Below are 19,252 nucleotides of genomic sequence, written 5' to 3' on the forward strand. Positions count from 1 at the left end.
CTCCCTCAATCGTGATCAATGCAGAATTTGCTGAGATTTCACACAGGAAATAGAGGAAAGGGGGTATGTTGTGAGAGATCTAACCTGTGCAACTTTTAAAAGCAAAAAACACAGTAAATCCCTATCTCATTTTGGCCAACTCTTGGACTTGAGAGTAAGCTCTTTTCTCAACTCTTTGCTGCCGCAGGATGGGTGTGGGGAACCTCTCTTCCTAGCTCCATACTTTCTTTCTCATTTTTGTGCTAGAGCTGGCTCATACAAGCTTGGAAGAACTGCCTGGTAAATGTCCAGCAACGTTGTGAGCAGGTTGTTAAACCACTGGTAGCTTGAAATTAGGCAAGGTGGGACAATTTACATCACTGGAAGCAGCAAATGTGACAAGTCACGGCATTCTCCACAAGCTAGTTGTTAAACATGAGCTCACCACTGCCCCTATCCTTCTCCACCCCTGTTCCACAACCTGTGAGACTGGCTCAGAACTTTCCAGTCTTCCCCCAGTTTGAGCCTTATGGAGGCTGGCCAAGAAGGCCAGGTAAGAGTTTGCTGCCACACCTGACTCATCAAGAAAACTGATTCAGAGGGGTCCTAAGCCTCAGTGAAACAGAGCTATCATATTAGATGCAAGGAGCAACGACAAGCTTGGGAAGTTACAGATGACTTTATTTCTCCAAAGGTTTTAAGCACTCTTATGTATATTATACTTTAACTTTGGCGTACTTGAAAAGCAGAGTTCGTGTCATTTTGACAATCATCCTTCCCATTATATCAAGCTTAGTCTAGAACACTAAAATTATCACCCACTGCCAGTTAGAATAAAAGTTCATTGTAAAGTATGTATAGTTTTAAAAACGTTTTGTTTTTATGACGTATGTCTCCCAATAAATTGTAGCTGGCTCCAATGTAAATTAATATTGAAAGACGCCAATCATAATGTATCTGATTTTACTAGTAAGTTAGCTGCATAGAAGGGCTTTTGACTTTATAGTCCCTGATACTTGAAACCAAGTCAAACACATTACAGCAGACATATGTATCAATATTTTAAAGGAGAAATACTCCTGGCCATTTTATAATCAGAAGACAATACTCAAGCTACTTACTTCCTGGAGTGGCTGTGTTCAAAGAATCTTTTTTTATGTCTAGAAATGAAGCATTATCCTCTGGTATTATAAAGGGGAAGACTAAAGAATACGGAAAGTTAAAGAGAGTTTTTTTTCCCTATATGCTGGTCCTTTTCTACTGAACAATAAATCACCAACCAGCGTTTTGAGATAATTAAGACTACCACAGCACCATCATGATTTGTAAGGTGGAAGCATGGCTAGAGAAGGAAAAATTCCATGGATGCTACGAGTGTGGGCCAATTTGTGAAACAAACGTGCCTCTACAGAATTTTCCTGTTGAGTAAAATGCTCTAAATCACATCATACATTCTGCAAATTTACAGTTACAGTTGGTTTTCAATGGCAAAGTATGGTCTTCACGCCAAAATTGTGAGAGGCAGCCACCCCTATGATATCACCCCCATTTTTATGGATGACAAAACTAAAAGTTCTGAGAAGATAAACAGCTTGCTCAATGTGGTACTGTAAGCAGATGAACGAAGAATTCAACTCACATCTTTTAATTCACACTCTGGCTCTCCTTCCAACATATCATGCTGCATCTCATCTATTTTCATAATGAAACTGAAAATCAGCCTCATCAGAAGTATTTTCCGGTACCAAGACATATAATAAATCATACTAAATAATGCAGCAAGTTATTTTCAAAAGAATAAATAATATCTATTTCAGTCATTATTAATAATACTCAAAATGAGGTACAGATGATAAATAACATATAAAAATGATACTAGGTAAATATAATATTAAAATTTAAAATATTTTTCTAAGACAAATACTGTATGATATCACTTACAGGTGAAATCTAAAAAAAACAAAAAAGAAACAAAAAAAAAAAAAACCAGACTCACAGCTATAGAGAACACACTAGTAGCTACCAGTGAGGAGAGGGAAGGGGGAAAGACAAGACAGGGGTAGAGAATTAAGAGGTACAAACTACTGTGTATAAAATAAATAAGCTATGAAAATATATTGTACAGCACAGGGAATATAGCCACTCTTTTATAATAACTATAACTGGAACATAACCTTTAAAAATTGTGAACCACTACATTGTACACCTGAAACTAACATAATATTTTAAATCAACTATACCTCAATAAAGAATAATAATAAAATGTTTTTCTAGAGACGTCTCTTTGGAAATGAAGACGTACATGCTGTGACTAGTTTTATTTCAATTAAGATATAAATAGAACTTTTCCAAAGGCACAATTTATGGTTAGTTAACTTAACCTTTAAATATTTATTGGGTACTTATTAGATGCCTAGACCTTATCTTGAAGATATTCATTTATCAGTCCTATGTAAACAGCTGAGGTACTGATTTAGTTTCCTATAACATCTCTTCATGGTGAAAGCCAAACCTTGTCTACTGAAATGGGTGGAGACACCCCAATAATATTAAGTCAGTAGGCTTCTAAGTGGTATCCTGTGTAGATCAAACAGTTTTTTGTAATTAGTTTCTATAAAACCCCTGAAGAGCTCAGGTCTACATGGAAATAAATTCTGCAAGTCAATACAGCGGTATAAGATTTTCAGTAAGTACAGCAAATCATTTCCACTGGGCAATACTTTTTAAAGGAATGGCTGATCTGAGAAAATATCTGAAGAGATTATAGTTGAAAATTTCCCTAATATGGGAAAGGAAAGAGTCACTCAAGTCAGGAAGTGCAGAGAATCCCATACAGGATAAATCCAAGGAGAAACATGCCAAGACACATATGAATCAAACTATCAAAAATTAAATACAAAGAAAAAATATTAAACACAGCAAGGGAAAAGCAACAAATAACATACAAGGGAATCCCCATAAGGTTAACAGCTGATCTTTCAGTAGAAACTCTGCAAGCCAGAAGGGAGTGGCAGGACATATTTAAAGTGATGAAAGGGAAAAACCTACAACCAAGATTACTCTACCCAGCAAGGATCTCATTCAGATTCAATGGAGAAATTAAAACCTTTACAGACAAGCAAAAGCTAACAGTTCAGCATCGCCAAACCAGCTTTACAACAAATGCTAAAGGAACTTCTCTAGGCAGGAAACATAAGAGAAGGAAAAGACCTACAAAAATAAAACCAAAACAATTAAGAAAATGGTAATAGGAACATACATACTGACAATTACCTTAAATGTAAATGGATTAAATGCTTCAACCAAATGACACAGACTGGCTGAATGGATCCCAAACCAAGACCCAAATATATGCTGTCTACAAGAGACCCACTTCAGACCTAGGGACACATACAGACTGAAAGTGAGGGGTTGGAAAAAGATATTCCATGCAAATGGGAATCAAAAGAAAGGTGGAGTAGCAATTCTCATATCAGAGAAAATAGACTTTAAAATAAAGTCTATTACAAGAGACAAAGAAGGACACTACATAATGATCAAGGGATAAATTCAAGAAGAAGATTTAACAACTGTTAATATTTATGCACCCAACATAGGAGCACATCAATAGGTAAGACAAATGCTAAAGGAATGGCTGATGAATGTGGGACAGCTACAAAAGAGAAATATGTAGCAAGCAGACTGAACTACACATGGTACTGACATACTGACATTTCAACCACTAGAAGCAGGAGAATTCTATTTACATCGTTTTTAACTCTGCGTGATGGTAACTTCTAATTAGAATGCTGTGATTATTGTCACTTGGCATAGGAGAAAGGGATTCAAACTTTTATTCTCTGCATACCTTTTAGTGTCCCTCAGACAAGTTAAGTATTCCAAAATAGCTTTAGGAATGAATTCCTAAAGATGCCAATGTTCTTCCTCACAGCACCACTGAAATCTCCAAATTGCCACATTTGAAAAAGTCAGATATTGATTTTTTTTTTTTTAAAGAACACTTTCTCTGTCCTGGATCATTAACTTTTGGGGTTTGGACAGTAATTGTATGTTTAAGACACGTGCTAGGAAATACTGCAAGCAGTGACTAACTTTAGCCAACCAAGAGGGAAAGGGGTATCCATTTACAAAGGGGTGGGACATGGTGAAGGAAAGGCTACACGGATTGGTGAAGCACAGTAAGGCTACAATAGGGGTAGAGGAGGAGAGCTCTTACCACCCTAAGTCCATACACTAGCCAGAAAGAGCTACAGCTAGAGGTGTAGAAGAAGGTCACAGGACTGCAGAGGTGGCCTTTGGTAGAGGATGAAGTCATCCCTAAACCACTCCCACAGAGAGGGATCCAGGGGAATAAATACCCCAAACTTTCACTCTTCCCATTTTTTACTCTCATACCAATGACTTCCAGAAAGTGACCCTAACCAGAAGCCAAAAGTTATGAGACTCCAACTAAGGTAGCACAAGGACATCAGCCTCCTGGAGCACACAGCAAGAATGAAAAAGGTAGAGAGTAGATCTGGAAGATGAAATAGGAATACATAGCATAAGTGGAAAGCTATTCATGGTGCTATTTATCAGAATTATTTTGGGGTAACAATTTACTTCACTGGACTAATGTGATATAATGCCAAAGTCAAGCAGTACCTCACAGTCCAACAAAAAATATCATTTTAAGAAGCAACCTAAATGTCCATCAACAGATGAATGGATAAAGAAGATGTGGTACATGTTTACAATAGAATATTACTCAGCCATAAAAAGGAAGGAAATTGAGTTACGTGTAATGAGGTCGATGGACCTAGAGTCTGTCATACAGAGTGAAGTAAGTCAGAAAGAGAAAGACAAATACTGTATGCTAGTGCACATATATGGAATCTAAAACAAACCCCCAAAAAACTGTACTGATGAACCTAGTGGCAGGGCAGGAATAAAGACACAGATGTAGAAAATGGACTTGAGGACACAGGGAGGGGGTAAGGGTAAGCTGGGACGAAGTGAGAGAGTGGCGTGGACATGTACACACTATCAAATGTAAAATAGATAGCTAGTGGGACGCAGCCGCGTAGCACAGGGAGATCAGCTCGGTGCTTTGTGACCACCTAGAGGGGTGGGATAGGGAGGGTGGGAGGGAGACGCAAGCGGGAGGGGATATATGTATACATATAGCTGATTCACACTGCTGTAGAGCAGAAACTAACACAACACTGTAAAGCAATTATACTCCAACAAAGATATATTTTTTAAAAAGTATCCCCTTCACAAATATCTGCAACATGCAAACACATCGCCAGGATGGAAAGAATGACTGAGGCTGCTACTGAAGATCCCCGTGTTCTCCCTCACAACACTACTGCTGTATGATCTCTGAAGATGAAAGAAAGATGACCCACTTTTCAAGTTTATGGAAAGAAATCTCCACATATGACATCCAGAGTTGAAAATAACAGTTTAGTGATCTTATACTATCAATTTTTAGAACTAGGATCCTATACATTGCAAGGAATCAGAAAGAACCAATAAATTGAGTGTTTCTCTATCTCTTAAAGAGTAACATTATATAGTTAGAGTGAGTTACAAGAGTGAAGAGGCTAGCATGGATATTACACCTGGTAAGATTTTTAAACCATATATGAATGGCTATGAACCTTTTGCCTTTTAAATTCTTCTGACTCACATAAGCAGAGTTGATCTCTTTCTCCCATGTCCTTTGCACCACCCTAAATCCACGAAATATCTCTATAGCACTTACCTTTTGTTTTCATGTATTTACTCAGTAAGTACTTCCTGGGCATCTGTTATGTGCAAGATACTGTTCTAGAGACCAATAATAAAAATAGTGAACAAAATAAATTTTCTTTAAAAAATCCACATTCTCATGAAATTTATATTGTAATAGGGGATTATGGACAATAAACCCAATGTATGGGTTGAACTGTGTTCCCCCAAACTCATACGTTGAAACCCTAATCCCCAGTACCTCAGAATATGACTATATTTGGAAATAAGGCCTTTAAATAGGGGATTAAATTGAAATGAGACCATTAGGGTGGGCCGAGTCCAATCTACTGGTATTCTTATAAGAAAAGGAAGTTTTTATTTACAGAGAGATACCAGCAGGCTGGCTTACATACAGAAAAGACCATACATATGGAAAAGACCATGTATGTATGCTTCATACATACAGCAAGAAGGCAAGGAGAGAGACTTGGTTTTGGTTTCAGAGAAACGAAACCTGCTGACACCTCGGTCTTAGACTTCTAGAACTGTGAGTAAATAAATTTTTGTTGTTTAAGCCACCTAGTCTACGGTAATTTGTTACGGCAGCCCTACGAAACTGTACATCAAATAATACATAAATTAAAATCATGTTGAAGTATAATGTACTTAGTACTGTGAAGAAAAATAAAGCAGGAATAATAGAGGGAAAGAAAGTATGTGAAATAGGGCTGCAATCTAAGTGGGGTGGTCAGGGAAGACCTCCCTGGAAGGTAAGAGTTGGGCAGAGACTTGAAGAAAGGGATTAAGTAAGCGATACACATATGGGGGGTTGGGAATGAGAAGAACATTCTATGCAAAGAGAAGGACAAGTGTGAAGGCCAGAGGTAGAGGCAGGCACGGTATGTTTGAGGAACAGCAAGATGGTCAGGTTGGTTGGAAATCACACACGAGTCACTCAGGAATCCACTCATGAAGGTGGCAGGAGATGAGGCCAGAAAGGTCACAGGAAATCTGATGGTAGAGGCCTTGCTATTCAAAGTGTGGACCTCAGATTGGCAGTATTGGCATCACATAGAAAGATTATTAGAAATGCAGATTCTCGGGCCCTGCCTCACACCTACAGAATCAGACTCTGTCTTACAATAAAATTCTCAAAAGATCTGCAGACCTGTTAAAGTTTTTAACAGCTTCACTGAGGTATAATTAGTATGCCACACAGCTCACCCATTTAAAGCAGAGAAGGCAGTGGGTTTTGGAGTATTCGCAGATATGTGCAACCATCACTACAGTCAATTTTGGAACATTTTTACCATCTCAAAAAGACGTCTTGTACACTTTAGCTATCACCTCCTGCATATCCCATAAACGCTGGCCTATTGTGTCTTCATTTTCATCCATCTCGAAGTATTTTCTGGTTTCCCTTTCTATTGCTTCTTCGACCCACTGCACAGTTAAGAGTATGTTGTTTAATTTCTACAGATTTGTGAGTTTCTCAATTATTTTTCCTGAATATTCACCTTAAATTTCATTAAAATGTGGTCACACAACATACTTGGTGTTAGTTCTATTCTTCAAATTTATTGAGGTTTGTTTTATAACCTAGCATATGATTTACCCTGGACAATGTTTTGTGTGCACTTGAGAAGAATGTACATTCTGTTGATGGGTGGTGTACTCTATAGATGTCTGTTAAGTCTAGCTGGTTTATAGTGCTGTTCAATTCTACTGTTTCCTTTTTGATCTTCTGTCTGGTGGTGTATCCACTACTGAAAATAGAGTATTTAAAATCTCCAATTATTGCTGAATTATTTATTCCCTTTGTCAGTTTTTCCTTTGTGTACTTTGGTGCTCTGTTATTAGATTATATGTGTTTATAACTGTTATATCTTCCTGCTGGATTGACCCTTTTATGATGATAGGATCTGCTTTATTTCTACTAACACTTTTTGTTTTAAAAGTTTATTTATTTTAGTATCAATATATCCACTCAAGCTTTCTTGTGGTTGCTGTTTGCAAGATACACATTTAAAAATCCTTTTACTTGCAATCTGTGTGTGTATTTGAATCCAAAAATGTATCTTCTGTAGACAGCATAGTTTGATCATGCTTTTTAATCCAGTCTGACAGTCTCTGCCATTTGATTGCACGGTTTAGTCCACTCATATTTAATGTTATTACTGATACAGTTACATTTACCTCTGCCATTTTACTTTTGTTTTTTTATGTCTCATGTATTTTTTTGTTCCCCTATTCCTCCTTTACAGCTTTCCTATGCCTTAAGTGAATTTTTCTAATGTAGCATTTTGACATCTTTAATAACTTTAACTATATTTTTAGTGGTTGCTCTAGGGTTTACCACACACATCTTATCAGAATCAGCTTTCAGTTTATACTAGCTTAATTGCTCTAATATATAAAAATATTACTCTTATATCAGTCTCTCCCCTTTTTCTTCTTTTTGTGGAATTTTTGTTATACAGTATTACATCTATTAATGTTATAAACCCAATTACACATTGTTATAATTATTACTTTACCATTTGTAGTCATTTCCTTAGCCTGATGCAACTCTGCTCCCACCCATAACAGCTCCTTTGTGCTGGCAAATATATTACATGTATATTTGAGAAGTGCTCTAAGGACCTTGTAGTAGGCTGCTTTAAGAATTTTGTCTTTTATTTTGAGTGAAATGTGAAAACATTAGAACAGAAAAGTGACCTGGTCTGACTTACATTTAGAAAGGTTCCCACTGTCTACTTCATTGAGAAGAGTCTCTAGGAGAGCAGGGGTGAAAGCCAGAAGAGCAATTTAGAGATGTTGGCCACAACCCAGGAGTGGAATAAAGATGGCGCGGTCCAGGGTGGACGTGATAGAGTGAGTAAGAAATGATCAGCTTCTGGGTATGACTTCAAGGTGGCCAGTGAGATTTAATGACAGACAATGGGATGGATAAAAAGAAAGGCGTCAAGGATAACTCCAAGCATTTAGATCTGAGCACTGGAAGAATAGACTTGCCATTAACTGAAATGGAGAACAGTACTGAAGTACAAAGTTCGGGGGGTGGATCCAGGAGATCCTGTGAGATTTATAAGGATCACAAGATTCCTTCTGAGTACCCCAGGGAGGTGATCACTGGGCAGAGATCATAGAAACCTGGAAAGAGGTCTAGGCCAGAAATACAAACTTGGGAATCATCAGTATGTAGACGGTATTTAAATTCATGAGACTAAATGAGGTCTCTGAGGTCTGAGGATGAAAAGAAATGAGGTCTGAAGACTGAGCGCTGGAACACTCCAGTGTCAAAAGTGAGGGGAGATGCGGAGGAATCTACAAAGACTGAGAAGGAGAAACTAAAGTATTGTAACTATCTGACTTGTTTTTTTGTTGCGTTGGTTTTGTTTTCTTTTCTATTTTTCGGCCGCGCTGCGTGGCATGCAGGATCTTAGTTCCCCGATCGGGGATCAGACCCGCGGTCGCTGCAGTGGAAGTGCCGCGTCTTAACCACTGGACCGCCAGGGAAGTCCCTGACTTTCTTAATACACCGCAAGCTGCTAAAGAGTAGAAATAATTTCTTGATCATCGTGTTCCTTAAGCAAGAGTTCTCAACCCATTCTCAACCACGCATCCTTTGAAAAAGCTCCCAGGGAATATGATACGCAGCTCCAGGTTGAGAATAACTGTCTCTGTGCCTGTCATAGTGCTGGACACAGAGAAGTTGCTGTGTGTTTCTGAAATTGAAAATTAATATATGATCAGAACGTAAAAACACCCAAAGGTTTCAGATATTGGTTTTGAACTATGACAATAATCAGCCATCTGCCGTGATCTTACCAAGAAAAGCCATACTGGTCCCCGAGTTACAATCGGGGTACAGCGGTTGCTGTACACGGTAAAGCTACCTGTGTTTATTTACATTACGGATGTTTAAGTAAAATAAGTAACAAAAAGTGAGGAAAGTATACGGTATGTTGGAGGAAGATTGCTTTTAAGTAGCTTCGCATTTTAAAGTCAAATGCCTTTCTCTTCCTGTACTTGTGACTTGTAATTCTGTTCTCATTAAGGCTGGAACCATACAGTAGTGAGAATAAAACAGTCAGAATTTCATCCAAGCCCTGGCTCTGCCTTTTCTAACTGTCTGATGTTCTGCAAGCCATTTAACCCTCCGACTTCATCTCTTCCACTTGTGGAATTAGAATAACAAAAGCTATTCTGAAGAAATACTGCGAAGACTGTAGATATACTTAAATTATCTTGCAAACGGTAGGCCCACAAAAACGGTTGTTGTTATTACCACTGCTGATAATTTTGGTAATCAGAATAATTGTCATTATGATAAAAATATAATATCATAAAGATTGTGAATGGAGTAGTCAATTAGTTACCCGTGGTTATGTGAAAAATTATGAAAAAAATTAGTGGCTTAGTTGTTTTACAACAATCAACTATTACTGCACAGTTTCTGTAGGTCAGGAATTCATGAGTAGCTTAGCAGGACAGTTCTGGCCCAGCAGCTCATTAGGATGTAAAGTCAAGATGTTGGTCGGGGCTGGAGTATCTACTTCCAAGGAGCTTCACTGACACAGGCGGTGCTGCTGTTGGTGGGAGATCTTAGTTCCTTGCCACGTGGACCTCTCAGTGTCCCCATGACATTCCAGCTGGCTTCCCCCAGAGCAAGCAATCCAACAGCAGGCAAGGCAGAACTATCAAATCCTTTTATGACCTGGCCTTGAAATCCCACACCGTTATTTCTGCGATATCGTATTGTTTACACAGGGCAGCCCTATTCAGTGAGGCAGGGGAGAAGCGAGTAAATACCAGGAGGAAATGATCATTGGGTGCCACCTTGGAAGTCTGGCTACCACAAATAGTAAAGAAACGATACCTTTAACGTATTTCAAAGTGGTGAGTGAAAGTATCAATGACAGATTTGCTCTCCTTCTCCATCCCACTTCTAAAATTGGAAAGAATGCCTAATGTGAATACATAATCAAGACTGCAGTATAACGAGAAAGTCAGTGTTTCAGTTTTCCTCTGAGGGAAAAGTCGGTTTTGCTTCCACCAACAAACACTTATAATCAAACAATTCACGATTCCAATCTTCAGCATGGTAACAAACGATACTAAGCAACTCTTGCCACATATTAACTAAGAAATTCAGACTGGAATTCCTCCAGTTACCTTCTAGCATCAACAACCACACAAAAAATATTTTATTTCCCACCTTTTCTTTAACTGGTTGCCTGACTCTGAACAAGGCATAATCCCACTTTTATCTTTAAACTGAGGAAATTAGACTTTTTAGAAAAACAAAACTTACACATAAAAAAGTACACAGATTAGAAGAATTTAAGAGACTATTCCCTCAAGCTCTTAAATTGTAGGATGATTGATTTCTTACGTATTCTTTGAGGCACAGAATGATGGCTAAACCACCTTTTGATAGACTTGACACAACTGCAAAAAAAAAAAAACTTTTCAGAGACTTCTATCATAGCCTCGATGTTAGCTCACCTGCCCCAACTTAAAAGTTTATACGAGCAAACACAGCCACTCCTTTGGTTACCAAGAGATACATCACAAGATATTAAGAACATACCAAGTTGGTATGAATGGCTGTTTTGTGTTAACTTCTTCTTTCTGACCTCAATACCAAGGAAAGGAAGTAGGGCTAGATTTTAAGGGCTAGTCCTTAAAAGCTGACCACAAAAGGCAAGTTAAAGGGTCAGAGATGAAAAGACAGACAAAACTGCGGGTGTCTCTTTAAGAAGCAAAGAAAGCGCCACAGATTTAAAGCTAGGTGAACAAGTCATACGTCACTATGCAGAGAAAATCTTGTAAATGACCACACACTGTCTTTCCTGACAGACAAGTGAAAACTTAGGAATACTTGCTTTGTTAACAGGCTGTCAAGTGGTATGTTCAGAGTCAGGTTTTTTGAAGCCTGATCTGCCATAATTTATACTTCTTTTCAAGCTGCAATTCAGGTCATGCTGTGCTCTCTGAGATAATAAACAGGAAGAATGCTTGGGGCCAGCCTTCAATTCACTTTGCCTTTCATCCTGCAAAACAGAGCCTTCGAACAGACATCTTTAGGATGCCCCATTAAGATGATCCTTTCAGGAAATGCTCTTGTTCTCAGTAATTTTAAATGGTACGGCATGAAGTAGCTCATCACACATACACACTCACCAAGCAGTGTATGGTTCCAGCCACACCCAGCCTATGCAAGCCTGGGTTCCAAACCTTAATTCTGAGAATCTGAATCTTACCAAGAAAAGCTATTTGAACACAAGCAACTTTTTCATGCCCTGGTGATTGCACAGGAAGTTACAGGGCAGGGGCTTACACTCTGTGCCTAAGAGCTCTAAATATCTCCTTTCACTAGAAGTACTATTTAAACTACTCAAGTGTTCAGAAGATATAAGAGATTGCTGTTGTTTAAGAAAAATGTTTCCTTCCATCTTTAAGGAAGACCTGAAGGGCCTAGAGTCAACAGAATGATGGGAACGGCAGAGCTATTTAATACATATGGCGCAGAAATATCTGGTTGACGTCACTGATTGGCGCTCCGTTTCCATAGCATAGCTGTTGCTGTAAGCGGCATCCCAGCCAGAAACTACTTCCCCCACGCCAAGCACGCACCAGCTCCACTCACGTTCTATTGGCCAAGCCCAGTCACATGACCCGAAACATCTAGGTAGGCTAGTTCCAGCCAGTGGAACGTGAATGAAAGTGATGTGTGTCCCCTCCAAGCTGGGTGTGCTTTCTCCATAGCACCCTCTCCCTCAGCAGCAACCCTGGGGTCACCTGTTGAAGATGCCTGCATCATAGGACAGAAAGAGCCAGAATCCCTGAGTCAGTACTCAGAGGACAGTTGCCTGACCAGGAAGGAACATCTATACTGAATGCTGCATGAGAGAGAATACAAGACTGTGTTATGACACTGCATTTGGGGAGATTTTGTTGGAGTAGCTCATCTACCCTGACCAGGTGGTGGAAACTGAAAAAATATAGATGGACGTTTTCTTGGGATCCAGGATCATCTGGGAAAATGGAAGAGGAACACAGGAAGAAAAAGGCACAGGAACAGAGGCAGCAAAACCTAAGATGGGGAGGAATGAGTTCATTTCCTGGATCAGCCCCTCTGAAGTATCTGCTCTTGAAAAACCAGCTCATTGGTCTGAAACAATGTGAATTAAGATGGACAACTTGGATATTCATACGGTCAACCCTTTACAATGATATACACATAGCACAAAAGATTACAAATAATCTTTGCCATACTGAAAAAGGCAAACTAGCAGTGATAAGATGGCTAGGTAGTATGTTGCAGATTTTTAAAAAATAAATAAATTTATTTATTTATTTATTTGTGTCGGCATTGGGTCTTCGTTACTGCACGCAGGCTTTCTCTAGTTGCGGTGAGCTACTTTTCGTTGCTGCGTGCGCGGGCTTTCTCTAGTTGCAGTGAGCAGGGGCTCCTCTACATTGCAGTGCATGGGCTTCTCATTACGGTGGCTTCTCTTGTTGCAGAGCACGGGCTCTAGGCGCGTGGGCTTCAGTAGTTGTGGCATGTGGGCTCAGTAGTTGTGGCTCGTGGGCTTCAGTAGTTGTGGCATGTGAGCTCAGTAGTTGTGGCACACGGGCTTAGTTGCTCTGTGGCATGTGGGATCTTCCTGGACCAAGAATCCGTGTCCCCTGCATTGGCAGGTGGATTCTTAACCACTGCACTACCAGGGAAGCCCCGGCTAGGTAGCATTTTAGTTCATGATAATATTTTATCTGGGAGACGCCTGGTAAAAAAAGGGTTTGGGATGGAGAAACCCAGAGAAACATTCAGGGAGAAAGAATGAGATAGAAAAAACCAGAAAACTTCAGATTCAAAGTAAGAGACAAAGCCAGAGAAGTGAAAGATAGGTTTCAAAAATGAGTTGAAGTTTGGTTTCAAAAATGAGTTGAAGTTTATGGATAATTTTTTAAGAGCTACAAATTAGATATGGTAGAGAAAATGCTTTGAGGATCTAAGAGGTTTATTTATTTATTCATTAGTTTAATCCCACAAATACTTACTGAGCAACTACTATGTGCTGAGCCCTGTGACAGGCACCATGGACAGAACCACAAACTCATGGTCTTGGAGCTCAGAGTCTTAAACAGAAAATAAAGAATTGTGAAACAAGGTACCCCATCTTGATGGTCTTCCCAATGGCAACTGTTTAACTTCCTTTTATTGAAAAATGTAGTCAAGACCAGTGGGAGACAGAGCACCGATTCCCTCTCACTCTAGTGCCCTCTTCCTAAACTCTATTTTAGCATCTGAAATGGACAAATTGGCTGAGGAAAGAGAAAATTCTAACTCTTTAACAGACCATGAAAAAAACAGAGCTAGGGACTTCCCTGGTGGTCCAGTGGTTAAGACTCCACGCTTCCACTGCAGGGGGCGCCCTTCTGATCCCTGGTTGGGGAACTAAGATCCCACATGCCGCACTGAGGCAAAAAAAAAACCAAAAAACACAAAAAAAACCAAAAACAGGGCTAAATCATTATTTCTAAGAAAATGAAATTGCCTTTTATCACCACCCACCGAATAGCTTTCCTGATTGTCCCCTGTACGTCTGTAACAACAGTGGTCGCGGAACGTGCGGTTCCGGACAATAGACAATACAACTGAACAAATTAGTCTCCTGAGTGCAAAATAACACTTTCATAACAATGGGTAATTCATGCCTACTTTCTCTACACCTCTGCGGAACAGAATAACAGTGCAGGCTAATTACACGAGCTGGCTGAAAACTGTGCAGGTCATGAAAAGGCATCTCTCTGAAGAACAGCCGAGAAAAGGTCTTAGCGCCAAATCCAAACCAATAGGAACAAAGTGAGAGAGCAAACGTGAGACCATATGCCCAGGCAATCGCATTCGCGTGCTGCATTTAACCACGTTTGCAGATGCCCATAAAGGGGGTGTGAGATTATCTGCCTTGAAAAACAACGTCACCTTCCGTGATGAAAGAACTTTCCGCCACGCTGACTCAAGCGCTTTGCTCCAAAGTACAGCTATGGGTCATGGCTACATTAAGCACTTTTGCCACTTTGCGGAACAAAGACAGTTCCTATCAGAGAGAGAGAGAGGTGAAGAGAGTCAGTTGAAGCTTTCACACACCGACTCACATGTCGGGCAAGGGATACAACAGGCTTGTCGCAGGGAATGGGGAGCAAGGACCAATTTTTCCAAGTTCTACTCTCACGAGGCGTGGTGCCGCAAGACATGTGGAATTTGAGTCCCTCAGGAAAACTTCCAGCAAACAACAAGCAAAACAATGGCTCGAATAGGATCAACACAGACGTGCAGTGCCATCTATAGTGCATGAGCTGCTTTACGTCCACCTCAAAATTCAATGTATTTATTGTGCAAGAAAAGAAGCGTTTGCAACTGCTAGTTCTGGCCCATCTACCATAAACCAGGGTCCCGGCAAAAACAGTGGCCTGCTCAAACCGAGTCATTTGAGAAAAGCTTAAAGAAGGCACTTTTCCCAAAGTCCTGGGCTGGATGTAGGAAAATCCAAATACAGTATCAGGGGACCATTAAGAGCTCACCCCTAGGCTGAAGAGTCCAGGGGAGGGAATGAAGTGAAAAAGGAGAGAGAGAGATACTTAACAAAAGTCATGACCTTCATTAAGAATGTAACACCTTCCATCGGTCAAGGATGTAATTCGCCTGCAGCAACATCACAGGAGAAAAGCTTCTTTTCATTCCTCCCCCTTCCCGATCCATTTCTAGGGCTCTCCTGAGTCAAATGCAAAGAAAAGCAGTTAACAAAGGAGCCAGGAGCCTATGGATGAAGTTCCTGTAGGTCGGCCTCCAAGGGCAAAGCAGAACACAGAGCAAACTGTGGTGAAGGGAGAGAAGTGGGTCAGATTCACTCAAATCAGAAATCTTACTGGGTAGCAGGCTTTCCCCACTAACTTCAAGGATCCAGGCTGTTGGGAGGCTTAGACAAAGCAGAGGCACCTGGGACGCCCAAGGCGGCCTCCTCGGTCCTGGCTTCCTGCGCTGGACATGCACCTCTGGCCCAGAAGAGTAGGTGAGGTCTCTAAGTGAGGTCCCTGGGTTCCTTACACAGCAAGAACATTTAAACTAGGAAACATTTCCCTGTACACCTAGAGAGCTGGACAGCCCATGTGCCTCATGGATCCTGGGTTCCATTTAATATAAGTAATTCCTCAGGCAGGGAGCAGACTACTAGGACATTTCAGTGGACAACGGTCCCTTCCTCCCGGCGAGTATTATTAGTCTATTACCGGAGGTCTAGTTGAAAGGAGATTAGACAAGGCTGCCTACTGCAGTTTCCCTCCCCCGCCTCCCCGGGTCACCCTCCAGGGATGGAAGTACATGGGTTATAGGCAGCGTTAACTGCTTCCTCCCATAAACTGTTTTTAACATTAAAAGAGGAAGAGATGTGTGTGTGTGTGTGTGTGTGTGTGTGTGTGTGTGTGTGTGTGTGTGCGCGCGCACGCGCGCGCATGTGAGAGAGGGGGAGGGGGAGGGGGAGGGGGAGGGGAGGGGGGAGGGGGAGGGGAGGGGAGGGGGAGGGACAGGGACAGGGAGAGGGACAGGGACAGGGAGAGGGACAGGGACAGGGACAGGGAGGGAAGGGAGAGAGGGAGGGAAGGGAGAGAGGGAGGAGAGGAAGACAGAAGAGGGAGAAAGACTGATCGCCAGACTGATTATTAGGAAGAAAAAGAGAAGGAAAGGCCGCTGGGTCTCCCTTGAGCAAGACTGCCATGAGGACCCTGCTCTCCTTCTTACCCTGCACAACTTTCTAACTCGGTCAGGCAAGCGCGCAGCGACCTGCAACTCTGATGAGTCCCTTCCAGGGAGATTTACAGGTGCCAGCCCAGGCCCCGCCCGAATGCGCATCCCCCCGCACCTCCAGACTCTGCCCCTTCCCGGGACAGCCACGGCAGCACCTCTACCATCGGACTCTCAGGCCACGAGTAGCTCTTCCTTGCACGCAGCTCGGAGCTTTTCGAGCTCCTTTTCCCTAGTTCGGAGAAGATGGTGCTGGAGACTCTCTGAAATACAGGATCATCAGCAGGTGTGGGAAGCTGCAAGTGAACCACAGCTGGGACTGGGGCGGGGGTGGGCGTGGGGTCAACCTGTTAACCTTCATGGGACTGCAAGCAGCTCGATACAGGTGCACGTTTCTCTAGACTAGGGTCCAGAATGCCATGGGGTTCTCAAAAAGAGTCAGGGCCTAGAAAAGCTGAGCTGGTAAAACTACACGGAGTGTCTAGTGAACGTGGATTCAGGGACAGATACGCAGAGTCCCCAGTGCCAGGGTCGGACCCTGGTCTGCACTGTTCAGCCCCTCACCAACCCCGTCACCCAACGGAGCTTCTCCAAGCCCAAGGTCATGCCTCCATGTGAAGTCTTTTTTAAAAATATTTATTGGAGTACGGTTGCTTTACACTGTTGTGTTGGCCTCCACTGTACAACAAAATGAATCAGCCAGACACATACAGATATCCCCTCCCGTTTGGACTTCCCTCCCATTTAGGTCACCACAGTGCATTAGGTAGCGTTCCCTGTGCTCTACAGTATGTTCCCATCAGTTGTCTACTTGATACACAGAATCAATAGTGTATATGTGTCAATCCCAGTCTCCCAATTCCTCCCACCCCCACCCCCTTCCCCCTTGGTATCCATACATTTGTTCTCTACAACTGTGTCTCTATTTCTGCTTTGCAAATAAGATCATCTACACCATTTTTCTAGATTCCACATATATGCGTTATTGTCTGATATTTGCTTTCCTCGCGAAGTCTCATTTTCCAAATGATTTCAAAGACGCCATGAAACATTTTTTGACACTTACAAAACACCTATTTTAAAAGTAAATGAGGGCTTCCCTGGTGGCGCAGTGGTTAAGAATCCGCCTGCCAATGCAGGGGACACAGGTTCGAGCCCTGGTCCGGGAAGATCCCACATGCCGCAGAGCAGCTAAGCCCGTGCGCCACAACTACTGAGCCTGTGCTCTAGAGCCCGCAAGCCACAACTACTGAAGTCCGCATGCCTAGAGCCCGTAGCCCCCGCTCACCACAGCTAAAGAAAGCCCGCACAGCAAGGAAGACCCAGTGCAGCCATAAATAAATAAATAAAGTTCCATTAAAAAAAAAAAAATTACATTCAATGCAAAGAGTAGAACTTACTTTCTCGTCTTGTTAGATAAAGTCTCCAAGCCGGCTTGCAGATTTTGGCATCTCTCTGTCGGCGGGAGGAACTTCTCGTTCAGATATGTGCTGTTTTGTGAAAGAGATTCAAAAAGAGATTGATTTAAAAGGAGAGCTTATGAGATACGGTTAACAAAAAGCAGATTGAATTGATAAACGGGGCCCAATTGAGGTCTGATTTTCATCCCTTTATTGGATTTCTCTGTGGAAAAGGAAATTGATATTTTCACCTGCAACAATGGGTCTAAATGAAAAAAGAAAGTTGACATGATAAAGTCAAACAGAAAAGAACACTCCACGGGGGACTGTATTTTCATGTTCTCATACTTTGAGGTTAGTATGTACAATGAACGAGTTATTGAATAGTTTTAATCATCGTGTGTGTAAGTAGGCTTTATTTCTAAAAGATGTCTCCAGCTAGGAAGCATGCAGACCCAGGACATCTGTAAGGCTCTCCCAAAAGAAGGCAAGATAAATCTGGCCTTTGATTATTAAGTAGCTGTGATATAAGGGTCTGTTGCTATTGTTTTAAGAACTTGGAAGAACTGGAGTTGGAACAAAACCAAATCACAAAGCGAGTTAAGGTCACGGGTCGGGCTGCCTAACGAGCCTTGCGGACACGTGTGCTACTGAACTGATTGAGGCCTCTACTTCTGCATCTCTAGTCCTTACCCCATGGTGCTATTGTCATGATATATGCACGATAGAGGGAACAATGAAAAGCACCTGGTACGACGCCTACCACAGGAAATGCTCAAAAATATATCAACCACCACTTTCCCTACACTCGGAAAACATGCACACAACTCCAGCTTCCTGGGAGTGCATCGATCGTCCTGAAGGTATCTGCTGAGGATCTAACATGTGCTGGGAGCCAGGCACAGGAGACTCAGGACACCGAGCTGGGTAACACAGCACACAGTCCCTTTCCCTAGTGGAGCCTGCAGTCTGGTTAAAGAGAACGATGCATATCAAACAAACCACCACAGGAATGAATACCGAATTCTGATCTGTGGTTATTAGGATCCTGAAGACCGCAGTGGCTGCCATGGAGGAGTGTACTGGGGAGCTGCCTGCATCCTGGGGGCGGGGGGCCTCTGAGAAAGTGTCATTTGGGTGCAGATCCCCAGGGTAATCCAAGGGCGTTACTTTGGGAAGAGGGGGGAACATTCCAGATAGAGGGGAAAGCATGTGCAAAGGCCCCAGAATGTGTGAGGAGCTGAAAGGAGGCCGGTGGGGCTCAAGGCTGAAAGGCTACAGGGTGTCTGGAGCAGTAAGTAAGGGCCAGAGCACACAGGCCTGGTGAACCAGGTTTAGAATGGAC

At 41.8% G+C, this 19,252-nt stretch overlaps 1 protein-coding gene across 1 annotated transcript in view; it reads right to left on the bottom strand.

Annotated features, from left to right (window-relative positions):
• ST8SIA6 (ST8 alpha-N-acetyl-neuraminide alpha-2,8-sialyltransferase 6) overlaps positions 1-19,252 on the bottom strand; it is a 134,631-nt gene that overhangs the window by 40,748 nt on the left and 74,631 nt on the right. Inside the window, exon 3 of the mRNA XM_065872717.1 lies at positions 17,908-17,997. Coding sequence (XP_065728789.1) covers positions 17,908-17,997 — 90 coding nt within the window. The remainder of the gene's footprint in view (positions 1-17,907; positions 17,998-19,252) is intronic.

Source organism: Phocoena phocoena, chromosome 2, assembly GCF_963924675.1.
Source record: "Phocoena phocoena chromosome 2, mPhoPho1.1, whole genome shotgun sequence".
In the NCBI taxonomy this organism is placed as follows: Eukaryota; Metazoa; Chordata; class Mammalia; order Artiodactyla; family Phocoenidae; genus Phocoena; species Phocoena phocoena.